The 25739-nt window shown below is 42.4% G+C and overlaps 2 protein-coding genes and 3 non-coding genes across 5 annotated transcripts; 2 read left to right on the top strand and 3 right to left on the bottom strand.

Moving 5' to 3' along the window:
* Window positions 1-4948: 4948 nt before the first annotated feature.
* Trnaw-cca (transfer RNA tryptophan (anticodon CCA)) lies at window positions 4949-5020 on the bottom strand. Its single transcript has one exon. It is a non-coding gene; the product is annotated as a tRNA-Trp (tRNA).
* Window positions 5021-6138: 1118 nt separating this feature from the next.
* Window positions 6139-6220, bottom strand: Trnal-aag (transfer RNA leucine (anticodon AAG)). The gene has a single exon. It is a non-coding gene; the product is annotated as a tRNA-Leu (tRNA).
* A 1051-nt stretch (window positions 6221-7271) lies between these two features.
* LOC128891356 (muscle-specific protein 20-like) lies at window positions 7272-25594 on the top strand. Its single transcript, XM_054150798.1, has 5 exons — window positions 7272-7520; window positions 15967-16048; window positions 23198-23327; window positions 24928-25048; window positions 25139-25594. Exons 1-5 carry the CDS (start codon window positions 7497-7499, stop codon window positions 25328-25330), a joined length of 549 nt encoding a protein of 182 aa, XP_054006773.1. The 5' UTR covers window positions 7272-7496; the 3' UTR covers window positions 25331-25594.
* Window positions 9473-13727, bottom strand: LOC128891382 (myophilin). The gene is made up of 4 exons (XM_054150834.1): window positions 13625-13727; window positions 10668-10867; window positions 10400-10520; window positions 9473-10336 (listed from the first exon to the last, which is right to left on the bottom strand). Exons 1-4 carry the CDS (start codon window positions 13628-13630, stop codon window positions 10154-10156), a joined length of 510 nt encoding a protein of 169 aa, XP_054006809.1. The 5' UTR covers window positions 13631-13727; the 3' UTR covers window positions 9473-10153.
* LOC128896426 (U4 spliceosomal RNA) lies at window positions 15333-15473 on the top strand. Its single transcript, XR_008461987.1, has one exon. It is a non-coding gene; the product is annotated as a U4 spliceosomal RNA (small nuclear RNA).
* Window positions 25595-25739: the final 145 nt, after the last annotated feature.

The raw sequence follows: 25739 nt of genomic DNA, 5'->3' as shown, positions 1-25739 counted from the left end.
ACGTTTGATGGTTATTATTATATTCTACTTTGATCGACAGTAGAATATATATAAAACGACAAATAAGGTACCAATACAATAGAACTCATTTGCACATACGGCAAACCCGCCTGTAAACTACCTACCAGTGAACTTAATGGTAGATTTAAATATTTACTTCTCTTTTTCACGCATTTATCGATAAAGTAATCATTTAATCGTAATTGTGAAGAGTAATGAGATTAAGCAAACAATGTTAATGCCGATTATATGCAGTACTCCTTGAAATTTGAAAGCAAAATCCAGAATTTCGTTCTGAACATGTCATTAATCAATGCAATGTTTTAAGGGACAAGCACGCGGTGCGTGCTCACATCCCGCATGCAAGCACTGAAATATCCGAGCAGCATACCGCTGCAGGAAGCTGCATCTCTCCCTACGTTGAAAAGAGTTTCGCGCGGGTTGTCTCACAAAGCCCCTCCTAGCACCAGGCTATCATGTTGTAAACGTTAGCATGTCTGGTAGCCAGTGGTCGGACACTGTACTCGCTTCGCAACCAGGCGGTGGGGCTGTTGCGATATTCCGTCATACCTTGACTTTCGCCCGTGAGGAATTTTTTCAACAGGAACGCATGCAGCCAAGTAATTTCATGACGCCACCGATAGAAGCGCTGGAGTACAAGCACACCGGCTAATGTATGTATATAGAAGCTTCAGCTATATGAAAGGCAGGTTCCCCCACTCTTTCACAGAACTGCACGTTAATTTTAGGGGAAAGCGTAATAAGGTTTGATCCATCTACGAATAACAGCGGGAGGATTGCGTTTGTGACATACGACGATAGGGAACAACGAAGAAAAGATTGGATCTACGAAGAGTTCCATCTGTGCACACGTGCAAGGACGTATTATTAATTTCAATTTTGGGGAAAAACAGTGTCACTGTCCCGTGATTGCGCTTTAATCCTTACAGGTGAGGTTGAAACGATGGGACAATGCGTTATTGAGAGCCATTCCAAAGTGGCAGGAAGCCTACCATCGCCAGAGGCGCGCTAGACCCGTAGCCCTACCGAAATTTCTGCCCATGTCGGAGTCAATGAACCAATAAGCAATGGAAAGAGGTCGTTGAGGGCCAATAACGTATTGCTACGTCACAGAGGTGCTTAGGGCCCGCGCGGCTCTTCCTCAAAATTGTGTCTTTCCAATCCGCGGCTATCATGAATTGCGTGGAAGTAGACGCTGATCACAGCGGATGTCTACCTTCGTTTATGCGTTCCCGCTCCCTAGTCGGTTAAATTGTTGATTATGTCCATTCTATCTGCTAACTAGATACCGGAGGCTGCGCGTAAATTAGCATATACCCTTCGCTTTCTGCATACAACGTATGGTAGACGAAAGATAAACCACGATGACGAACGGCGGATCAAAGTCCATTATTGATCGTACAGTGAACGCAGTATGTCTATACTGTCGGTGTGTCTCAAGTACTTTGCATGTGTGTATGAAAGACTCGAGTCAGCTCCTGTTAATGATCAATCTCAATTATTCTCGGTTCTATTTCAGGCATTATGCCATTTACCGTCAACTGGAGTATCACTGATAACATACAATCACAGTTTCGTGTAATATTAGAAATTTAGAGTATACGCGATTGCAGTTATTCGTATACATAACTGTTCCAGTTCAATTTATCCAACGATGACAGTCACCGTCATCATGATTCGCGCTCTTTTTGGCATGAAATCACTTTAAGGATTTTGGGTACAACATTAATACCACAATTTCTTTATTGTTACCTCTGAGATTATTTGTCAGATTGATCATGAATCATCTAATATATTTGGGTATACATGCGCAGAGATGTCGAGTTTAATGATTAGCAATCAGAATCATTTAGGCTCAATCAGTTGGTGCATTGTAGTAGGGAAGCATGACTCTACCCGAAGTTGAATTAAGTCGACGGCAGATAAGGCTGCCGATGAGGCTTACATGCCTAACTTTTTCTGCAATATTAAATGATATTGATTAAAAATGGAATTCTGTCACTAGTGGTCAAAGTGTACATTAAATAAAATATAAATGGGAACACGTAAGTACTGTGAAAAAGTCAGGCATTAAAAAAGATTACATATAATAATCTGTTTTGTGTTTATAGGAAATACAAGTATTGGGTTTAATATATCTTACACTAAGGTGTAATAATAAAATCACAGGGCACTGTAAGCCCTCTGATTCACACTCCTGTATCGGAGTCATTTCACTAATCCATATCCATGGTCGCTCGAGCCCCTCACGGTTACTACACTTATACCATAATAGTCGCTCATAGAGCGACTCATACTACTAGTAAGAAGACATTGGATTACGTTTACATTTTTATTTTCAAGTATACAAAAGACTATCATTACACACTATGAAATAATTCATACTTATAGTAGGTACATTGGTATTATTTATCAATTAGCATCTTCAATCTTCGATCTTCAGATATATCGTTTTCATCGAACTCGAACTCTTGCATTTCTAGTTGATGCACTTTCACCATCTGATGACTGATCACATTTATAATCAGCTTATACAAATTGTGAAGAACTACTCGTCTGTTCGTAGTCGAGACTTTATTCAACAAATAACAATGACAGTAATAGTCGTGCAACTTTGAAAAATTTCAAATCGGACACGACTTCCTTGTTTAATATATTGTAGAAAACAAAACTCTGTCATTTGTTTCTACACTTTTCATAGCGACTCTTAAAGACACTTGACTCATAGGAATCTTGATGTTATAGGTTTCACATATTGGAATATCGTATGTAATGAATAAGTATTAGTTGGTAATATTGAGTGTCGTATTGCATTTTATTTCGTATGAAATCTGAACAGTTAATAATGCAGAAGTCGCTGTGCGTCGAGAAAGGAAGTAGCCACGCTGAAGGAGCTTCCTCGCTGAACGTGGTATCCTGGTCCAAGGAGGGGCTAAATGAGACAACCCGCGCGAATCAAGAGAGGAGAAAGGTGGTTCATTTATGTTATCCTGGTATTTTGCGTCTTGTGCGCGGGATGTGAGCACGCACCGCACTTCAGTGCAAAGCAAAATGCGATAGGAGACTTCCATGGGGAGGTGGGGATGCCCAGGAAACGCATGATGTATGTGACTCGTAATTTATTTTGATTTGTCATGAAAAAGGGTCATAGAAAGTTTGAAAAGTGCAATATCCAAGAGTGGAATTTCCTTCCTCAAGGGGTAACAATTTTGTAGAAACACGGCCTCTATGAATAGAACAAACCATGGTAAAGAAAAATCCTTGTTGACTGGCGTCAGCGTCGCCTGAATGGAGATGGACGAGGGAGTCGACCACTAAAAAACTACCTATGGAATGTCAAATAAAGTCAATCTTCTTGTTGAAGAGAAGATAAACATCGTTAAAAAAGAACAGAGAGGTTGAAGCGTAAGGTAGTCAAAAGTCAGCCATTATTAAAAGTGTTTAGCTTGAGAAAGCTAGTAAGTAATGAAACAGATATAAGATTAGTGAATATAAATACACAGTAACAAAATAAGAACGTGGACACTCTTCCCTGTTAGACAAGCCTGGCAAAAAAATATTAAGATCAATAACCCTCACATCATACATAGGAAAAATAATAGGTAATAAATTCTAAATAAGATCAACAGCAACAAATATTGTAGAAGATAATAAAGATTGGCACAGATAATTTTGGAAAAAGAGGAAGAAAATGCGAAGACATTGGGAGCTCCCTCCAGGGAACATGTTTTCTGTTGTTTGCTTCTATTTATTTTTTCTTTAGTACTTCTTTTTTTTTGTATGAAATGGTATTTGTAGTTTTACCTTGGCTATTTCTCTAGCTTTCCTGTACGATAGGTTTTCTGAAACCTGAAAATCTTCAGATGGGCCATAATGCATCTGTAGTTCATCAACGTGTGCTTTCTGCCACACTGGGTGCAACACAGTTTACCAAAACATTACCCGTGGAAATTTCTACATGTAAAGCACTTATGTGTATTGTTTTTACTTTCAAAAACAAACTGGTTTCTTTGTACTTAAATCCTTTTTTCCAACTTTACTCATTATTTTAAATACTTAATTTTTTTTATATCTTGATACTGTTAATCATTATTTACAGTATTATTTTCATCTGTATTGAGCCTTCATTTTCAGTTTTTTTATCCTTTATCTCTCGAGTATCATCTCGTGCCCCCACGTGTCGGTTATAGGTTATGTAATCGCTTACCTTATATCGCGTCTTATTTTCTCTTTCTTCCACATCATTATCATTCTCTTTTTCTTCTCTTTCACTTTTCTAATTTTATTTTTTGTCCAGAGCTTCTTTTCTTCGAAATTTGCAATGACGCATCGTTGCGATTTCTTTTCTTCTTTCTGCAATGCCAGTAGTGATGGTAGTGACCGTTTTCTCGTTTAGACGGGCCTCCTTCCTTTCCTTTTTATTTCTCTTATAGTACTTCTGCTCCTCGTCGCTAGTTGGTGCCTCTGCTGCTTCTTTTCTGTTTGTTATTGGCCCTCAATTTAAAGGTCTATCTTCATGGAATTGCATTTCGTGTGCATTGGTATTAGCCAGCATAATCTTTGCCGCATTTTTATCCTGCGGCCACCGGGTCTTCCATCTTCTGTACATTCCATTCTATTTAACCTTTTTTCAAATGACATCTTCGAATCTTCGTTTTATTACTGTTTGTGGCTTACTCCACAGACTATTTTCGTTAATACAGCATTGTGATAAAATAGAAATAGACTCGTAAGAGTAGGCAGGTAGGAAAAGAAAGACGTAATGTAATGCTGGGAAGAAAAGAAAGTTATGTCATCTTTACTGTACAGTATGCTACGTCTATGTATCTGGATGACTAAAATGAAAATTTTACAAACTTTCTTATAATAGAGAGATAGGGAATAGTTATCATTAAGAATATACAAAGGTCTTGCAAAAATAAATTATTGACCCCGACGTGATTTGAACACGCAACCTTCTGATCTGGAGTCAGACGCGCTACCGTTGCGCCACGGAGTCTTCTTGAGGATCGGTCGCCAATTATTAATCATTTGTATGTCTAATATGACTTACAATAGATTTTCTATACATAAAATATTTCTAAAAGCCTAAACATTATACATATTTAAATATATTAAGCAAATTTTAAATTATGTTTTTCATAAGGACTACTGAAAATGATCAATACAATTGTATAGATTTGTAAATTTCTTTTTGTATATTTTCTTACGTATTCTTACAATTATACATACGTTAATTCTTTTCCATTCTTTATTTACAAGTTGCGACTTAGGCTTTGTAGTTCGAGGCATGTGTCTCATACATATATATTTTTGAATATTATTTAATGATTATTTCTTTGTTTTTCAATTACTGTGATCTTGCACTATGAATTATTGCAATAAAGTATTGCTTGAGTATTGATACCGATGTGTACTAACAGGGTGTGGCTCGTGGTGGCATCTTCAGAATGAAACATGGATCAGGCTAACACATAATTGAAGAGCATACTTTCGCTGTACTTTTTTGGAGCAAGTATGTTTATTATTATTTCTCGCCACTGCTTCCCCTTTATAATCAAATGATTGTTCAATAATCGACCTTGTTAACTGAAATGGTCAAGAACGGCTAGCCCCCGATGATAACAATAGCAACAGGATTCCATCCAATCGTAGGAGCATAGAATTATATTTATACACGCTCTCACGTGTAACTTTCTTCCTGATGTCTTTCAACCAGTTAAAAACTTGTTCGTCGATACAAAGACTATTTGTCTAGATAAGTGCTCGGCAAGAATTGCACTTTTCAGCTGTTTTTTGGTAGACTACGCCCAGCGCTTTCCCCTTACGGTGTCCCGCGCGCAGTCGACGAGCAGTTCGAGGTGGTTCGAGGCTCAGGACCGTGTCACCTAGCCGGTACCTTGTGAACATATTTTTAAGGGGAGATTACAGTGTTGTAATAGTTTTAAAAATATGTTCGCGAGGGCCCGGTGACCCTGGGCCTTCAAGGATCGGTACTACCGCCTTCTTTCGTTAATTGCGTGCCACGGAACGCGAAGGTTCTGTGCTTCTGTGAGAACACAATCCAGAAACGCATGCGTTATCGTTACATCATTGTAAACATATGCAAAAATTAAATGGCAGCGGTGGGATTCGAACCCACGCCTCCGAAGAGACTGGTGCCTTAAACCAGCGCCTTAGACCGCTCGGCCACGCTACCAGTTGAAATCTCAGTTTGCCCCAAGGACATCATAAATACATGTTATTATAGGAAATTATTTTAAGATACGTGGTAAAATCTATCAGGAAACGATTCTTTTGGCATAAAAAAAGTCATGCATGAAAAGCGTGCTAAATGTGCGACCGTCACGATGGTGGATCATGGTGGATCCATCCCCTCCAAACGTTCTCTCCCTGTCCCCACTCCGTCGTTTCAGGATGCGCGTTGTACAACGGCGCAGTGCCTCGCCTTGCTCTACTCTAGCTAACGTACCCCTTTCTCTGTCGAGACGCCGCAAGGGAAGGAGCTGCGTAAGGAGTCCCCACTCTTGGTTCCACTTATATGTACTATGGCAGGGCTTCCCAACTACCAGCGCGTATACTGATACCGGTATGTAAATAGTGAACCACTGTTGCGCGGGTTCTTCCAAAAAGTGACAAAAAGAAGTAACAAATGCGTTACACCACTTGTATATACTTAACGGTTGTGTTTGTAAGAAATTGACAATACAAAAAACGGCACCACGCAAGAGGACAAATTTTCTACGTTTTGAACTTTGTCGATTTCGGGTAATTTAGTTGAATATAGTTCTCAGAAGTACCGTTCGTAATCGATGAGGTCACCCTAAAACTTTTGAATTGTACGGAATCGGTATTTCAGTTTTTGTGACACCAACTCTCGTAAAGTGATAAGTCTATTATCTACTCTAATCCTTATCCATGCATAATATTACATTAGATATCAATTCTATACCTCTTCTGTATTGCAAATTAGTATTCGTGATAGTGTAAACACGTTTAGTTCGGTATTTTTGCGGTAGGTGTAGACACCTACCAATTAGGTATCATCAATTTATAAAAATTTTGTTTCTTTTTTTCGTGTATAGATACGATGAACACGTAGAATAAGCAAAATAATACGTTGCAATAGTGCAGCAGTGGCAAAGTTTGACTAAGGTGTCGTTCTCAACCTCGAGTTATCGATAGTGACGCTTTAAAAAAAAAAAAAAAAGTAAACGGTCAAACGATTAAGAACAGCTTCTAAAAACTATCGGTGGAGGTGGTCACGTGTAAAGAAGGGTAGGTGGTGAGTAAGTGGTCCATATATAGAAGCGCCTCCACGTTCACCAACACGAACGCGTACCTGTCACGCATATATACGCAGCACGAGCACCGAAGCGCACACTTTTTGTGCTTGAGTGGATTAAGCTCTGCCGATTTGACGGCTACCCAACGCTTCGTTAATTGCAAAAGAACGACTACAAACCGCATTCATCATGCCTGGACGTCCTCTGTGGCAGGTAAGAAGTGTCAGAGGAATCTTATCTATCGGTTTCTTACCTATCCGTTCGTACAGTTAATGCATTTTAGCGCCATAAAATTGCGGATGATACAAACAACATCACTCTTACCGATACGTATGTACACATAACCTTCAAAATGCAGTTTATAGATCGAGATCCCACGGCGAAAGTACACATCGATTTTGAAGTCGAGTCTATAGCGATATTCTAATAACTTTGGAAGAGCGAAATTCGTGTTACCGATAGCCAAATTTACTCGTGGAAAAATACGTATTCGGTTCGTGTTGAATTTGTGACAAAATAATCGTGAATTGTAAAGTTGCATACGAGAACGTTTATTGCAGCTAAGTTTTGCCGATTTAGAATTTAGACGCGGGTTTTGTTTAAGAGCTCGTTTCTTTTGTATAACGTAGAACATGTTAGGATTGAATACAACGTATTACCAATGAAGATTGCATATTTCCAGAAGTATGCGTGTGTACACAACACATGTGTACGAATTATCCCGTTTTAGTCGTTTATGTTATTGTCGTGTCTGGAGAGGTTAGGGTAGCAAAATATGCGGTCGGAAATTGTGATTCCAGCAGGAATTCGTGACAAACGCGTCGTAGTCTGAAATTTCGAGTCGAGAAAAGCCGGAAAATTGTAGAAACGTTGAGAATTTCGCGAACAGTATATGGCAAGGGAGAAATTTCTCTTCTTTGACACGCTGAGAAGCCCATCTATTTCGAACATGTGACTCACGACGTACATCTCCGGTATATTTTTACAAGTTTGCATTAAAGTGCTCTAATTCTGGACAGGTTATAAATCGTGAGTCATCGAATGCACTGGTAAACTAATTTTGATATACACGTGGGATCGCAACGAATACTATCGTTCGCACGAAGGTCGTTCCATTTTCAGTCTAGTTTTTCTTTTCTAAATCAACGAATTTCACAGCTTCCAGGGAATTTCAAAAAGTTAATCGAAAAGTTGGCCGCGAGATGTTTCTTTTTAACGAAATATGAATCCTTGGCGGTCCAAGTTTTTTAACGCGTTGATAGACGAAAGTAGAAATAGAAATTTTGAAGCACGAACGCGTTCAGCTCGTATACGATAAAAACGAGAGGGATACCTGAACAATTTCCGTCGCGATGACAGCACGGGTTCTCGCAGCAGCGTTTATTTACAAACAAGCCGACGTTATTTTTGACTGCCGCGACAAAATTAACTCGGCCAAGTTGAGGGTGCGCCCGAGGCCTCCGCGAGCGAGAGAGAAATTCAAACGAACTGGAACGACCGTTGGAAATAACTGGCGAGAATTTGTTGTCAGCTCAAAATTTTGATTTCTTCATCATTTTTGTTGCTACACTGACCGCGAAAAGAAACGCATAATAATGCTCGAAGAAGTTGGCATATTGCCTAGTTTTGCGACACAGGAATCTTCAATCATCGCAGTATCTTTCTTCGCCCTTGTTTCTGTGACATTGTACAGAAAATATACTTCAAACTTATTTTAAATAAGTTCCTTTCGTTGACCCAGAAAGATCGGTCTTGTATATCTTTCATAGCAACATAGTATTATTATTTCTATTACAACAGATTCTCTTCGCGCATCTGCCGCCTTTTTAGACTTTGGCGAACGACACACGTGCGATTCCTCGAACTTTTCGGCTTACACCAAAGCCGCTATCTTAGAAACAGTTTACACTATTTGTGCCGCAACGTTTTGACGCTCGCCAAGTCGCCATAGTATCTCTATGATCGTTACTCGTGTTTCTTTTGTCCTAGACATCGCTACAATAACCAGATGGTCATCAAACCCTTCCAGAGTCCTCTTCGTGTTACTTTAGCCAAAATTTTCCTGACTAGCAAATCATTTTCGATTGTGTTCTTAGTTCCTTTACTAGAACGCAATGAAATCGTTCACCAATTCAGCAATTAAATTAGAGTTAGAATGATACATGTAATAAAAAATAGCAGCACTGCCTCTTTATTTTTTTTTTTTTTCGTTTACATATTATTAGCAAATTACGAGTAAACAATTGAATACTTTAAATACGTATACGATGAAATTATTCTCATGCAAGACACAAGGTCCCACGATAAGCGTGTCGTAATTGCGTGATCCTGTTCACTCCGAACAAATCCTTTCGTTTTTCGCGATGTTAACGTTTACGACTAAAAGAGAGTGTAAAATGTCTTTGTATATGTGTGTATGTAAATGTACGTGTGTGTATAAGTCGTGTTGTTTCGAGTAATGTGGCGAGTGTATTATTTGAATGAAATAATACTCATCTTCGATGAATACCGTGTGACGTGTAATGTAGGAATAAATAATGTGTATTGTGTAAACGTTGCGTCGGTCGATTAACATCGCGTTTTGCCAGGATATCGCATTTACGTTCACGCAGAATACTATAACAAAATCAATTTAACAAATTTAGGCGTTCTTCTTTCTTTCAGCAATCCTAAATTACATTTTCCTAAATGTCCATTGAAACGATCATTGGGCTCCGATGAGAACATCTCGATTCTATTTGGTCATGTCTTGTGGCATTTGTAGACACATAGGTAGCGAGTAGTAAAAGAATTTCTACACCTATATATCGATCGATAGCAACACGTGCGCATCAGAGAAATCATGTTTACATGTGTCGAGTGTTGCCAAATCCACCGTGACCGGATTGACTCGCGCCTTTGTTGTATCCCATTTGCAAATTGACCTGGCCCTCGCTGGCGCGGAGTTGTTCCTCGGTGAACGTTCGTTTGTTTTCATCCGCCATCTTTGGTCCTAGCCTCGGTCCAGTGTACTCGGGGTGTTTCTGCGTCTGAATAGGAAATTGTAATATTTTAGTTACTTACACCTCTCGAGTTAGTTTTCGTATACTTACAATCCTTCCAAGGGCGTACAGACAAAGCGTAACTTGTGGGATGTTGCGTCTCTCGAAGAGATCGGCCGTTTGGAAGATCTCTTCTTGTGGAACGCCGTAGTCCTTAATGGCGGCTTGGAATCTGCTCGAAAAGAATCATATCGGTTTGTTATCCATCGATAATCAGATAATCAAGGATATTCTAAGTATATTCTATCGGAGTATTAGAGAACCAAGTCACATATATAATGGTTAAAAAAGTGAAGAAGATAACAATAACAACGCCCACCTTTGAACGTTCTCCATGAGTTGGAAGTTGGTTCCCTTGGCTTGAATTTTCTTCACCGATCCTGGCGCTAGTTTATTGATGAGCTTGCACAGGACAACGCCATCCTTCAGAATATCCTCGTAGTTCCCTGGCGGAAGCTTCTCGCCCAAAACAGCCTCGATCCAGGCCAACACCTCCGTCTCTTGTTCCTTGTTGCGAGCCTGGAAGCGAAACGTTCGCCCTTCGTTAAGCGTTCTAAAATTGGAACAGGCGATCAATGGCTCGTCGATGTATACGAGATGGTTTTAGCGAAGTATCCATGGTCGATCTGTAAAGTTTCCTTAGCCTAATTCGATTTAAGAAGCGTAAACATTTCAATTTCTTGTATTCGCCGCGAGATGGCCACTTTTGGTACTTTTGGTACCGTAAACTCGTTGTTGGCAAACCTTAGTTTATTCGTTAAAAGAAAAGTAGCGTCAGAAGTTTCCACTGTACTTTCGGAACAGCGAAACCTCGGATTGATCTAATTTTCGTGGATTTAAAAAGTGCGGTCCAAAGGGTGGGGACGGAAAACGGAAATAGATCGCGGTGTTGCGTTACCAGGGCGTAAAACGTACGTCGAAAATAAAATACGCCGGCCGATTCGTCAGCTTTTATTAAAACTGGCAAGAAACGGCGAAGTTCAGCTCGCTGGCCACCTGTTTCCGTGCCGTGTGAACCCCGCGGGGGTTTCACTCATTTCTAGTAAAATCGTTCATAGGACGAAATTACACTGCTGGCAGCCTGACAATGATTTTACTTCGGTGCCTTCCCTTTCGGGGCTATTACCGTCGCAGAACCGTGTTTTCGATTATCTCGGGGGGTTCGACTAATCGCACGCTACTCGTAGTCGAATGCTTTTTAAACGAATTTCACGGTGGTCGTGTCTTTGACGTTTCTGGCTGGGTCCGATGGACGAGAAGATGTCGCGGGCGCGATTCCCTTCTCGTTTAACGTAAACAATATTGTTAACTGGTTTTACGCTGGTTTACGATGCCAACAATCGGTCAACCGACGTAAATGAAATCTGGCACCCCGCTGTTCGCGATAGATAGGTATTTAGAGCGAAATCAGCTTCGATCATTCGCGAAACTGTTCTTAACCCTGTACCGCGTAACGTCTCGGTTGGGAATCGAACGAGAGCGTTTCCTGTTCGATTAACAAGATTCGGGATAGCCAAGAAACTGACTTGGTTAGTATGAACTAAGCCAGTAGTTTTTTTTTGAAACATGAAATAAAATGCTGGAAGAAAAGATGATTTGAGTAGATTTTTAACCGCAGAAATCTCCAGCTTGTCTGGGAAGTGTCAAGCGTTCGGAAGCAACGTGTTCCTCGTCGAACTCTCTCTCGAGGTGTATTTTAAGCCCCATTCTCAAGAGGAACGGCGATTCTCGCTGATTCGAACCCGGTGTACCCGTCTCTCCCGAGGACGTTTAACGAACGCGGCACGTGGTGCAACGATTCACTAAATTTAACGTTAAATCGATCAAGTCGAGCATCTGTGGCCAAAGAGGCGCCGTTAGATCTTCGTGCACATGAATGACATTCTCTCGCGCGGCGTGGGTTACGTCCCCAATTAGCTGGACATCCGTTCGACGATCGCTTCTCGATACTCGAAAGGTATTTTCCAGTTTAAACAAATTTTTCTTTTGCATTAGCAACGCGTACAATTATTTTCGAAATAGTTCGACGTCCAGATACTACGGAATTTTAGAAAATCATATAGAAGAGTATTTGTTCTTAGACTAATTAATTGGCACGTGGAAAACTTTCGACGAACGAAATGCGAAATTCCCCCGTTGAAGAATGATATACATTTCTGGCGGCTATTCTTACATCGTATTTCTTCTGTACTATATTGCCATCGTTTTGGTCATTATGTTCGTTACTGTAGTGTACATGTTCTATTATTTTCCCGTCACGCTCTTTTAGATTGTATCTGCCACCAGCAGGCTATGTTTAAACCGCGTTGCATGTAATTAAACTTTCCATCTATAAAATTAATCTACAAAATAAAAATGCTGAAATACTGGTAAAATATGCATTTAACGAGCAGGCACGGTAACTACGATTCGACCACGATTTTCCGATTTGCGATTCTGTTTGAAACCATCGGCAAACATAGATATTACGTAAGGCTATTTATCGTGGGGTATAAATACTTTAGGCGAGGGTGGAGGTGCGCGTCAAGAGTCGATCACCGATACAAATCGCCGTTACAGAATTTAAGATTCCTAGCCCGTCAACAATTCGAACACGTTCACTGGTGGAACTAAAAACAGATGGTTACGAATCCATCGAACAACCAACATGTGTCGAGAAAGGTTTGGTGAACGTGCTCGCTACCACGTACGAGTCTCTCGGGAAGAGAGACTTCAGCCAGAACTTTAGTTTTTGTCTTTGAGCTGAATTTTAAGAAGCAGTGTTAAATCAATGTATTTGGTATTACATGTTACAGTATCTTCAGAGTCTTCTGTGGAGTTTTAACTGATTAGTAGCGAACGCGTTAAAGCAGAAATTACTAGGTATAAAGAATTGTTATTCAGACAGGAATATTGTACGTCTTCGCGTCATTTGTTGTAAGAGTCTGCCTCGAATCCGACACCAATAGGCGCTACTACCGAAACCTTATTGTTTTTCTTTTGAAACTTTGTGTGTTTCCTCCGTGTCAAGATTAATCCCAATATCTTGGGAAAATCGCCAGAACGAAATAGCCCAAGGTCCAACGTAATTAGGATTCTACGAATAACCACGATTTGGTGACGATGCGATAGAAAATTATTAATGTACCAGCTGTTAGAGGCTCATTTGTCGTTTCTCGAATCGTTAAAATTTAACCACGATATCGGCAATTTGTATCCGTCGTCGATCACCATAGCCCCGTTTGAACGAACACCGAATCCAACGGTGATTATGGTCGTTGACGATGATAGACGTACCGGCATGGTTTTTCCCCTTTTCTCTTTCGCTGGTCTCCCGGTTGATCACAGACTTGGAGGACTTCCGACTTTTGAACGATGACGCTGACTAGAGACTAAGTCGGACGTCGTGCGTCGCGACGCTATATGCCGGTCTCCCCTCCGCCGTATCCTTTCCGCCGACATTCAGGAACGAGTGATTTTTGGCAGTCTGCCCACCGGGTATTCCCACACCCCCGCCCCCTGTAACCAGATCTTGACACTGTAGCCCTATTTACAAGACACGAAGTCAAAGTGTTGCATATTTGATAACCAGTCTCTCTGCTCCTCTTTTTAAAGAGGTGCAGACACCTTGACAAATTTCAAAGAAATTGTATAAATTCGGTATCGGGAAGTATTGGCAGATCAAAGTTTTCGCGATATCCCGTTGCCTCGATCGATATCATCCGACATCGGATACCGTGGACATCTATAAAGTATCCGTCGTTTATTTTTAAAGTTGCATACATTTTCCAGCTTTACTGGGATATTTCAAGTCGACGATATCCCTCGAGGCAGCTTAGGTTTTATAGGATTCGAGGGCCATCAAGAGCATAAGAGCCAATTAAGATTCCCGAGAGCTGGTATCGAGCAATGTTTAAAACGTCTCTGATCCGACGTCATAGATTCTAAGTTATTCGGTCCGTCTTGAGCTCACCGCTAAATAGTTACAACCGTCTTTCACGAAAGTTCGACGTTTCTCATCGACGTAAAACGTTCGGCCGCAAAGTGACGGAAATAGGTTTGATCTAAACAGACGATTTGGGGACCCGGTGTATCGCTGTTTACGACCATTTGTCGTCCGTCGCGAGATCCAACGTCGCGAATAGGGACGGGAAATCCAACTACGTGGAAAAGTTCGAACAAGTGGGTGTGTTTTGCAAGAATGGATGGTTAACCGGTCCGTGGACATACGCCAGATGAAAACGCCGATAAGCAAGGCGTCGTAATTTCTGGATTCTGGCCACTTCGAAGGGTGAGACCACCGCCGAGTTTAGATTCCGTCAATCGACGCTGTTTCCAAGTTTATCGTAACAACGAAATCGTCTGGAACGATTACTCGCTATTTGCTTGAACTTTTGTTATATAATTGAAATCGTATCAAAGACGTCATCCAAGCAATTTCTAGCCCGATACATAGCACGCATAATTCCATTTCTTGTCAAAAGCAACTCGTGGGAGGATCGTTTATTTGACAATGTAAGAGGGAAAGAATAAAGTAAATCACCATCGCGAGGTATCACGCGTATTTAAAGTGCACCTCTTCTTCTCGTGTTCTCCTGCGACGATACATTTCCAGCAAATACTTAACCGATCTTTACTTGCATTCAATTGCAAATACACTGTTTACAGTCAACGATACAAGTTTCGAGATACCTGAGAAGCCGTCTTTTATAGTAAGAAAGAAGCAACGATAGAATAGTCTCGCTGTATATATTTTCGATAGAATTTTATTCTCGAGATTGTTTACACTTGTATAGTTTTCCATTTCGATTACATTTCATTCAATGTTAATGCGAAATCGTTGATTTAATTCCATGCGATTTGACAAACTGGATGATGCGTCCGTGTTCCAAACGCTTCGTTAGTTCCGCGCTCCGCCGCCACGTGGACACGGCGACGATGAGTTTCTCGCAGGAGAAAGATGACGGCGCCCGTTACTAGTAGGGCTCGGAAACATTCTCTCGTTAGCTTTGCGCAGTGGCGATATCGTAACCAATGAGGTTCTACCGAGGTGCGATTATTGCTAGTTGAAAACTTTTACCAATACCCCGCCATGACGATGTGAAATACCATCGGCTACGGCAATTTTTGAAAGTTTCTGCGGAAACTGATTTTCCTTACCACAAAAATAAATTCTTTTTCAGTCGATTATTATGTATTAAATTTATTGAGATCAATGACGTATAACATTTGCATGGACCACATCATTTATCGAAGGTCTCGTCCACCTTGGCTTAAAAATAAATTTCATGGATATTCGGACACGTGCGTGGAGGGAACGCGTGCAACTTAAAAACGAGTTATTTCGAGTGGCTTTAAATCTAGATAGATGGTACAATATCCATCTCGAAAGACGTTGGCCACATTAATTACGAAAAGGAATGTATTAACACACTTGTGTGTTAGAAAAATAATAATAAATCAAATGGTAGAGTTGGATATAAGTTAGCGAACGAATACAATAAAACTAGCGTGGAAAAGTAACAAATAATCGGCTCAGTTAAATCGAACGCATTAAAAATATTTCCGAACTCAATTTCGGCGCGTTTAATAGCTGCGATATTTCAACTTGTAATGACTTTTTAATGCTCATTTTACAGGTTGCTGGCAAGCGTGAAGCAAGCCAGGAGGCTGAAGCCCAGCAATGGATCGAGACAGTGGTTGGACAAAAGTTTCCATCAGGTAATAACGATATCACAAAATTACAAAATCATCTGAAATCTATGTAGATTGTAATTTTGATTGAAGTAGTACTCAGATCGAAAGCTGTTTATTTTATACTCGTTACTTGAAGTTTGTTATCGAGACTAGAATTCGCCGAATTCACAATGCCGTGCTTATCGTAACCATACTCGAAGTTCTATCAGTGTCTGGCGTGCTCTGGAGGAAGAATCCGTCCGCACGCTTGATTGAACTTTATCGATGATACCACTCCCTTGATATACACGCGTCCATGCATGGACTCCTGTTCTTCGGAGGTGGTGCGGTTTGAAAAGCGTGTCAATATCACCACCCCCGTTCGAGACCCGCGGAATATGCGCGGAATAGGCTTACTGGAGTTCTATAATTCCCGGGTATGAATGTCAGGCCGCGTGACGTTGCAAAGGTTAAGCTTGTTAGCTAGGTCAGTTGTCGAGATATCCTTTCACGTGCGAGTGGGAAAGTTTAACAAGAGCATTTTTAAAATACGTCGTCTAAAGACGTCAGACATTCTAGACGCACTCATACCTCGTAGTTGTGTTTGTCACTTTGCATAGCAGCCTTTGCTAGACTCGAAAATTTGTCGAGACGACAGCATCTATGATAAATTAAATAAAATTGTATATCTCGAGGGGAATGGCCAAAGTTAGGGATCGATGGAGGACGGGCTCGACGCGAAAGGAAGTCGACGACCGCGGTTTCTAGGGGTAGGTTCATCCCCCGTTCGCGGATGCTCTCCTACTAAAACGCGCGCTTTGTTACGTCATTCGAGTCACCCTATTGAACGGGAAGTGGGTAGCAACCCCTACGTGTAACGTGCACCCCTGATTTGTGAAATACGCCAGGCGTCGACGCAATCGCCGTGTTGGACATGCGGATCGCAAGCCTCGTTTTGCACGAAGAAACGAATAAGATTCGCTTATTTTCCTTCGTTTACACTCTTTTCCACCTTTTCGCGATTCGAAGTATCACGTATTTCGACTCGTGAAAAGTAAGAAAAAGAAATCCTTCGATAAATGTAAACGCACCGCGACTTCGCATTGGAAAAACATTTGAACGTAAACTTTAGGTTTCGCGCGATGCTTCTGTGATAAGCTGCCGCCCTGATAGCACGGAGTGCGCGACGAAGGTGGCTAAACGATGACACCATTCTCGCTTGGCGTTTTAATTAATCCACGCTCGAACCCCTTCGCGGAATTCCCTGAGAGGGTTGTTTGTTCTATGCAGAAGCTTCCTTGACGAAGTGCGAGCCTGGTGGTTGCGGATTCAAGGCGCACCTGCCATAAGCGCATCGCCTCGCGTAACAGAGAGAAAAGTTCTTTTCGATCACGAGGGAATCGTAATGCTTCTCCACCGAGGAGATTCACATTTATCTGTGATAATTCTTAAATCACAGGCCTATTAACAGGACAACAACTGGATATATCAAAATTAATTATCGATAGTCTTGTCTGTTATCAATCATTGAGAATTGCTCCTGGACAACCAACACGACTAATCGATTCCAGGAGGTAAACACTGGAATGCGAAAGTCCACAAATAGCGATCGATGCGTCTTCTAATTAGCACAGTTACCGGATAATTTCATCCACAACAGCGTAATTGTCGTTCGGGCGGGCAGTGTCGGTTCCACCTAACCTCCTAGTACGCAGAGGCTCTACGTGATGATGCGAGCCGGGTATTCGAAGCTTTTGATGTTATTGACTCGTTTAAAATTGAACTTGGACTATCCGCGTTCGACTGCCACCGCGATCGTACGCGTACTCTCCTCCCGGCTCGCCCCTAACATCCACCGGTCGTTCTGATAGCATGAGCGGAATTTGACGTATTCCAGAATTCCTGAATCTTTCGGTTATGGATGTTAGCCTGTTCCTGGAAGCTCGCGAGGCATGCTGGACACGACCCTCGCGTTACGGGTTACGTACTCCGAATATTCTTCGGGAAAGGGGAGGTATTATAGCGAACTTGAATATTTAAATGGCGAGGTGAACATGAGAATTTATTCGATTTGAAAAATCCGTTATAGGTTCATTTGTTTATAGGTGTTACGATATATAGTTGGTCGAAATTTTGTGCGCGAGTGTTTTATGGCAGGGTCAGCTATTATAAGTCAAGCACCTCCACGAGTGGTTGCCCAATGAGGGATAATGACTCGATCCTCTATCTATAGAGCCTTGTCACAGGCTTGTATACAGGCTTGTCTGTTTATGACAGGTCTAGATGTGTCGATTGCCAAGCCTTAAAAAAGCCTCTACCTTTTTGGTAAAAGGACTCAAAAACAACCCGCCACTTCAAACGTCGAATATCAGGCCAATCTATGACATATCCTACCTAGAAATTCGTATTTAAATGTCACTACGTTTCTAAACGACGCGTCGAAGGTAAACCTTGCATACTTGGATCACTTCGATTCGAATTTCCGCGTTTCCCTTCCGTGTGCTTAGAGTCTCGTTTAAACGACGTTGAACGGATCAGTTGTCTGCCGACGACGTGTATTGATTTAGCGTCATCTGTTCATCATGTTACGTCGTAAGGACGCCAATGTATCAGGGCCGCATACAAGACCCTGGATAGTCAAGTCACAAACATTGGCATTGTGTCATTTCTTGTTCCCGCCTTCTCGCATCCCCTTCAACTTTCCTAGAGGGAATTGAACGTTAAGGGGCGTGCACAATAATCGAACCACACTTCTCGTACCCTCTCGCGTTAGTATTATATTCGTGACGAGAAGGGCACGCGTTATATGCCGTCGACTCCAGGAAGAAGTTGCTTCGATGGCGTCGGCAACTCCGAACAGGCTCGTTTCTTTTCGTGGAGGGGAATACTTTGAAGCTCAACGGGCGAAAACGAAGGATTTCGAGGGAGGGAAGTGTCAGTCATCCGTTCGTCACGGTGGCACAAGTAGCTTGGTAGCACCAGGGCACCAGCAGACGTTTGAGGGATTTATAGCTCGCCCGCCACGTTGACGTCAACGTCGACGGATCGATTCGTTTTAGAGGGAAGTCCATTTCCAGATAAGATCTCGTTCTGTTTGGATGGGTCTTCGTGGACGACGCGAGCTGTCGAAACGTCGAAACGCTCGTCACGTAACTCTGCGTGACGTCACGAAAGCTCGCAGTTACTAGGGTAGCAACGACGGCCAGTAGATGAATTTATGGCCGTTTCACCGACGAGGGGCTGTTCTCCGTGTGGGTACATCCCTCGGCGTGTACGGGCAGAAAATAAGAACGTTTTCTGGGAAAGAAGTCGCGTCTCGATGATACGTTTCGACGAAAGGCCGCGATGGAACGTCAACGGGTGTCAGTTGTTCGTCAAAAGATCGTCAATGACGTCATTCTGAGACAAGCCTACCAGGATTACAGCCTCGGGGTAGATTTACGATCGAATGCAACAAGTGGTTGCCTCCGGTTATATATTTCATCTAGGGGTGTATACCAGGAGGCGTGTCCTGCTCCGATCGATCGTTGGAACCAAACTTTATATCCTGCGGGAGCAGAAATTCGTAGACTTTCTCCATCACTTTTTAGAACATTTTCTCCACATTTATGTTGTAAAGAGGTCCTTATTAGTGGTCGTCATTCTTTTAGACAAAGAGACAAAGGGTCGGTTCCTATCGAAACTTCCTTTGTCAACCGACATATGGCCCTGTCGTAAACAAACAGGCCTGGGACACTCGATAGTTAGGGGACCGAGTCATTAATACTCGACGAGTGACCACCCTGGCTTTCGTCAACAGCCTCCTTGGTCGTTTTGACCCTTACCATAAAGCTAACGTCTACAAAATAGCTATTTACTTTCAAGAGGTTTCTAAAAGACGCCAACGCTGACATGCAAGTACCAATACACATTTTTTATTTGTGTTCCAAGTCGACGTTAGAATTTTTCTAAGCAAGCTACGGAGCTATCGGCATATGAACGAAAGGGAAAGTAAACTCTGCGCGCGCGTACGCTCGTTCCCGCGGGACCTGTTGCACACCTCTGGTCGTAAATTCAACCCTGGGATGTTGTCCTGGTGAAAACCGTGTGTTTGACGTCTTTATGACGCGAAACTGACGTTAAATCGATACTCGGGCTAGGCAAGCTTACTCTGCAAAGCGCAGACTGCCTCTTTACACGTTCTACTCGTGCGAACGTCTTTCATCGAAGCATTCTTTGTCCTCTCACAGATGCAATTCCATCGAAACTTCCGGTAACTTTTAATTTGTTTCTGTTCGCCAATCGAAACAATCGCGTTAGAGATAATCCATCGAGATAAGTCTAACGCTTGGCTATAACTGTGTATATAAGACAGGCTCAAGAACCAGCCAACAGGAATCCAACATTGCGTATAGATTCGACATCAACTTGTCTCCATGCACAAATAATGAAAATATGTACATACACGTGACGTAATCGACAAGAAAGGTGTGCATATAGCGTTTTATCGATTTCACGTCAAATTGTCGAGACATGACGACCATGACGTGTCAACATAACAGGATAGTATCAAGCGTAGAAATAATGTCGATCCGCCAATACATGTTGTTGCCACCCGATATTTTTTCGACGCGTATCGGAACAAAACGAAGACAGCGATAAGACACGCAACGTCTGAAAAATATCAGGCCAGCATCACGTGACCACCTTTGTTCGGTCAGAAAAGAAACCGAGGGAAGGAATCGCGAGGAACCGCGGGGCTGAATCTGGAAGGCGATGTATCGATTTTCTGTCATCTTCTCGCGTTTACGACATCTCATCGTGTTTCGACGCTACCAGGAATGCATCAGCATGTCACGCTTATTTACTCCATCTACCCGCGTTTGATCCAGAGGTGGATGCTGCTGTCGCTCTCGGCTGTTGCCTGGATATCGTGGAAAAGCGGAAGGTCTGCTCGACTCGTTTGATTCGCGTAGTCCATGCACGTTACGCTCGAAAGGTCAGATTCGATTCGCGAAGAATTTTCTTCGGAATTTGTTAAATTACAAGAAAATATTTTACGTGATAGTTTGTTTCTAATTTTTGGAGATAGCGGTTGGGTCATACCCGCGGTAGTGATCTGAGCGTTGTTTGTCTCTATTGTTTTTCTTAGAAGTGGACAGTGAAGATTTTCCCTAATGTCCAAGTAAATATTAAATAGAGGACGACATTTGTACAGCGTCTGACGACTCCATTCGCTTTAACGTTGAATCGATCGGTGCTTATAGTTCACTCCTCGAAAGTTGAGATTCGAGCTAATCGAACGGAGAAGGCCGACGTATATGAAACCGATCGACTGTCGAAGTCTCGTCAATCGAAAATTCAAACACACGACCAGTTTTATACTAGGCGAACAGATTTTGGGGTAGGCGTTCGGTGGCGCCCCCTCTGCAGCAAAACCACGTGACACGTCGTCCTTGCAGGATCAGGGTAGTAGTCTTTTGAACAGTTAGCACGCGTCGGTTTTGTCCAAAAATGTTTCAAAGAATCTCACAATTTGCTCGTGGAAACTGCGACAAATTGGCGAGATTCTTATTCGGTATCATACTTCGCAGTTCTTAATCGAAACGCTATTACGATGGAGCGACCAAAGAGAAGAGAAGAGCGATTCGTGTCGCTATAAATGCTCGCATTGACGAAGCCACGCGCATTTCCATAGTGCGTGCGGTATTATAATTTATGTACACATAGAGAGCGCAGCTGTGGATCTACTCGAAACCCGGTATGTTTTCTTAGTAACTCTGCAACTTTCATATTCATAGATGTTGCATATATTACCATAGCTATTATCGCGCGACCGGAATATACCGTCCGACGTCGGGGCGCGCAATGCGAGGAATGAGTTAGTAGTTTCTGACGATAAAAAATCTCTTCCTCGACGATAACATCGAGCGTTTAAACGTCTCTCGGATCCAGGTCTCTCTAGTTATATTTCCCAAGCAATAAACAAACATCGTCTGACATCGTCACTGCTTTCTATTCGACAACATTTTAACAGTGACTCCAACGAAACGCCGTAAATCGCTGTAAACGTTTTCTAAATACTGCCAGATCCTCGAGCTTACTCTTCCACACGTCAGCGGACAAGTCCACTGTTTACGGGCCAGAGGAAAAAGCGGCAACGCCAACTGTTGCGCTTGTCGACCGCAGCGCTTTCTCCCGCGTCCCGTCTATTGATATAATTTACAAAGCCGGTCGCTAGGTAGCGTGCCATGTCGATAGAGGTTCGATACATCGAAACGTCACCGAATGGCTTACGGTTTGTGGGGTGAGGGTGGAGGGGGGGGGGGGGCTGGCATAACGAAACACACTTGACAACATCGCCATTGCGCAAGCTCTTGTCGGAAGCTGGACTCCTGGCAACTCGAGATGCACCGTGTCTTTCGAATGGCGACGAGACCGCGTTGACGCGCACGCCACGACGACGGCAAGACAATGATGGCGCTGATCGAGACACCCGGTTCAAGAGCAAAAAGAGCGTGCAACGGAAAGACGGAGGCGGTCTTTCCTGATCCTTCGTTCGAACGACAAAAAATGCCATGCCCCCTTGGCGCGCCTCTTGGCATAATGGGGCGCTATGAATGAGTGCTGGTGCACGCAGCCTCTGTTATTATTTCGCGGCAATCTCCGACTGTCGAGAGGGAGGACGGGTAGGTGGGATGCGGAGGGGTAAAAAAAAAAAAAAAAAGACACGTCTCGGTTCCGTTCATTCGAGAGCCGATAATCGCGCAGCCGACAATGAAAATCGATGGCCGTCGCCGAATGCGCATGTCGTTCCGCGCGGAACTTAAAACCCGCGGTTCGCCTGCGGGGGAGGGAAGGTTGGTTTTTTTCTGTTATCCTGATGCCACTGTGGTCCCCGGCATTCTTTTCATTGTCCAACCATTCCACCCCTGCTTTTTCGTTGATTCCCTTCGGGTATGTGCAGGCGATCGATTGTTGTGGGATGAATACGAGGAAATAACGATCTAAGAATTTTATTAGGAGATCACTAGATTAAATGTATTCGTTCGATGACTCGAGTTGCTTGTTGATACTGTGAGCAGTAGAATGTAACGAGACTTCGTGTACAAGCTCAGTTCATGCCTGCTCGTAGTAGAGATAACGCTAAATATGTTCTTGTTGTTAGCGCTATCAATTTTATTTCAACCGCCCTGACAATTGTGCGTATTTCAGGCGTGAGTTACGAGGATGCTTTAAGAGATGGGGTGTTGCTATGCAATCTCATGAACAAGTTGCAGCCTGGTCTTATCACCAAGATTAACACATCCGGTGGGGATTATAAAATGATGGACAACCTCAATCAGTACGTATAGTGAATCGTTACAAGTGAAATTGACTGAAGCTCTCTGTTGTTATAATTTGCCCTGTACTAACCATTGATGATAGTAGTAAAGTAAGGCCTCTGTTATTCTCTTGAGGTCCTTCAAGTGGTCTTAGGACAGTCTAAACTTTTACAACTATAAAACTCAGGTCAAAATAACTCAAATCATCACCTTCCTGCATGAGATAATAACCATATTGCCATATCCCATCGTTAACTCATTTATTTATTACTTTATGTGCAATTATAACGTCACAATTTGATAACATATTCAGGTTATCCAACTTCTATAGGGAGGCAATCCCGCCAGTTTTCGTTGATTGTGTACCGTTGAGCTTGCTGCGATTTCCTGCTTTCCTGCTGCGCAGTCGACTTTACGCAATCGACAGTGTTTTGCTTCGGAGCGACTTTCGACTCGCAGGCTATCGACGTCGAGGCCACTGGTCACCGACTCTCGTTGGAATCGAGAGATCAAACCGTGTGCGACTATTGACCTCGAATCGCCGCTTTAAAAGCAACGATTTCTCTGTGTAGCGTTTACCACGTGGATTTGTCGCATTCCTTCTCTTCCTGTTATCTATGCGATCCTGGTAAATAAGTACCAACAAAGTCTGAGGTCGGGACCGTCGCAGTGAACTTCGAACGGGCATCATGGTGACGCTACTTTCTTGCACGACGTTCATATCGGCACGAGCCGCGATATAGTGGTTAATCCTCTATTAAAGAGGATTAAAAATTAAAGTAAAGGAATTAACAACTCAATGTTCAGTTTACACGTTTTTATATTCGATATGCGTTATTTCGTATTTGTCAGTCCAAGACGTAAATCAACTCGGTAAAGATGAGAGTGTAGCTTGTTGCTATAGTTCTGATATGTTTACCTTCGTGCGATAAAGTGGTATGTCAGGATATTTGATCGCTGAAATCAGTGTCCATTAGACGAGTTAATCTCTCGACGTTACGCAATCGTTGATGGTACAGTTCCAGTGTGTCGAGACAGAGACTGGTCGAATTCATGCGTTGTACAAAGCAATCCAACGGATCCTTCTCCGCCTAAAGTGCATCATACACGATGTTTTCTGCATCTGACCACGGTGTCGCGTGCGCATGCCGCCAATTGGCGCGTTTTCAATGTTTAAGAGCGCTTTCCTGGGTAGTGGGGCGAACGATGCGCAGCGCGGCCACTCCGCGTTACTCCCTTTTTAAGCGGAAAGTAGGAACAACGTGGAGGTTGTCGTTCCTTCCTGCGTTCCTGATAGGCGGAGAGCTCGTTAACACTGGCCTGCCTCACGTTTCTCGATCGCGAAGCGGCTGTGTAACGCTGCCGACAAAATGGCGGCTTTGCATGGATTCCAACCTTTGACTTTGTTACCGTTGGGTACTTTACAGAGAGTAATGGGTTCTACTTTCTGTGACTCCAAAATTAGATAGAGTTTGGTAGTTTCATTTAAATAACAAATGCACGACATATTTTGCTCCGACCTCATTTTATCAACACAACAAAACAAGTTACACAATATAAACGAAAGCAGTTCTTTTTGCTTCATATAAGCGATTATGCTAATCGAGTCCATTGTTCCAGGTTCCAGAAGGCCTGCGTGAAATACGGAGTACCTGACGTGGACCTCTTCCAGGCCGTCGACCTTATGGAAAGGAAGAACATAGCACAAGTGACCAATACGATTTTCGCCATCGGTCGCACTGTAAATTGCTTTTGTTACATCATTGTCTTTTAATAGATACGATTTCTTGCAACTGTAGCAAGACTAAAGTAAAACGATATTTCTTCGCAGACGTATAAACATCCGGAATGGCGCGGTCCTTGGCTAGGACCTAAACCAGCGGAGGAAAACAAACGAAACTTCACGGAGGAACAATTAAGGGCTGGCGAAGGTCTTATAGGTTTGCAGGCCGGTACCAATAAGGGCGCTACTCAGGCTGGACAGAGTTTCGGTGCCACGAGAAAGATCCTTCTTGGAAAATAATAATTAACGCTCCTTGACTACACTTATAATTTAAAAATAATACTTCTAGGTTGTTTTTAGATGAAACGAGCATCGAAATCGCGGAGGAGTCTCTAGTTGAAAGAAAATTCTGATGTATCATAGATCCCGTAATTTTATTTGCATTATTGTATATTGATATATAAATTGTATCGCATAGAGATCAGCGTTTACAACGACGTTCATTTAAAATTATCTTTGTCTAATATCACAGAAAATAAATGTACAATTCGGATCCAAAGATAATTCGTGAATGAGAGTTTTGGCCATGTTTACATCTAGGGTTTCGTCCGGGCTACACATTTAAGTCTAGAAACGTACCGCTTAAAAGGAGATGCGAGGTTTCATATGTCTCACACGGCACGAATCCGTGTTACTAGGTATACATACA

Source organism: Hylaeus anthracinus, unplaced genomic scaffold (assembly GCF_026225885.1).
Source record: "Hylaeus anthracinus isolate JK02 unplaced genomic scaffold, UHH_iyHylAnth1.0_haploid 0, whole genome shotgun sequence".
NCBI lineage: Eukaryota > Metazoa > Arthropoda > Insecta > Hymenoptera > Colletidae > Hylaeus > Hylaeus anthracinus.
The sequence above is the reverse complement of the archived record's forward strand: the minus strand, read 5'-3'. Positions and strand labels throughout refer to the sequence as shown.

Excerpts from the sequence above, each read along its gene's own strand:
- LOC128891356 (XM_054150798.1), top strand. The coding sequence starts at position 7,497 with ATGCCTGGACGTCCTCTGTGGCAG. Across the intron at positions 16,049-23,197 it reads TGGACAAAAGTTTCCATCAG|GCGTGAGTTACGAGGATGCT; the intron begins GTAATAACGATA and ends TGCGTATTTCAG. Across the intron at positions 23,328-24,927 it reads ATGATGGACAACCTCAATCA|GTTCCAGAAGGCCTGCGTGA; the intron begins GTACGTATAGTG and ends CCATTGTTCCAG.
- LOC128891382 (XM_054150834.1), bottom strand. Across the intron at positions 10,521-10,667 it reads CTCATGGAGAACGTTCAAAG|ATTCCAAGCCGCCATTAAGG; the intron begins GTGGGCGTTGTT and ends CTTTTCGAGCAG. Across the intron at positions 10,337-10,399 it reads TGTACGCCCTTGGAAGGATT|ACGCAGAAACACCCCGAGTA; the intron begins GTAAGTATACGA and ends TTTCCTATTCAG.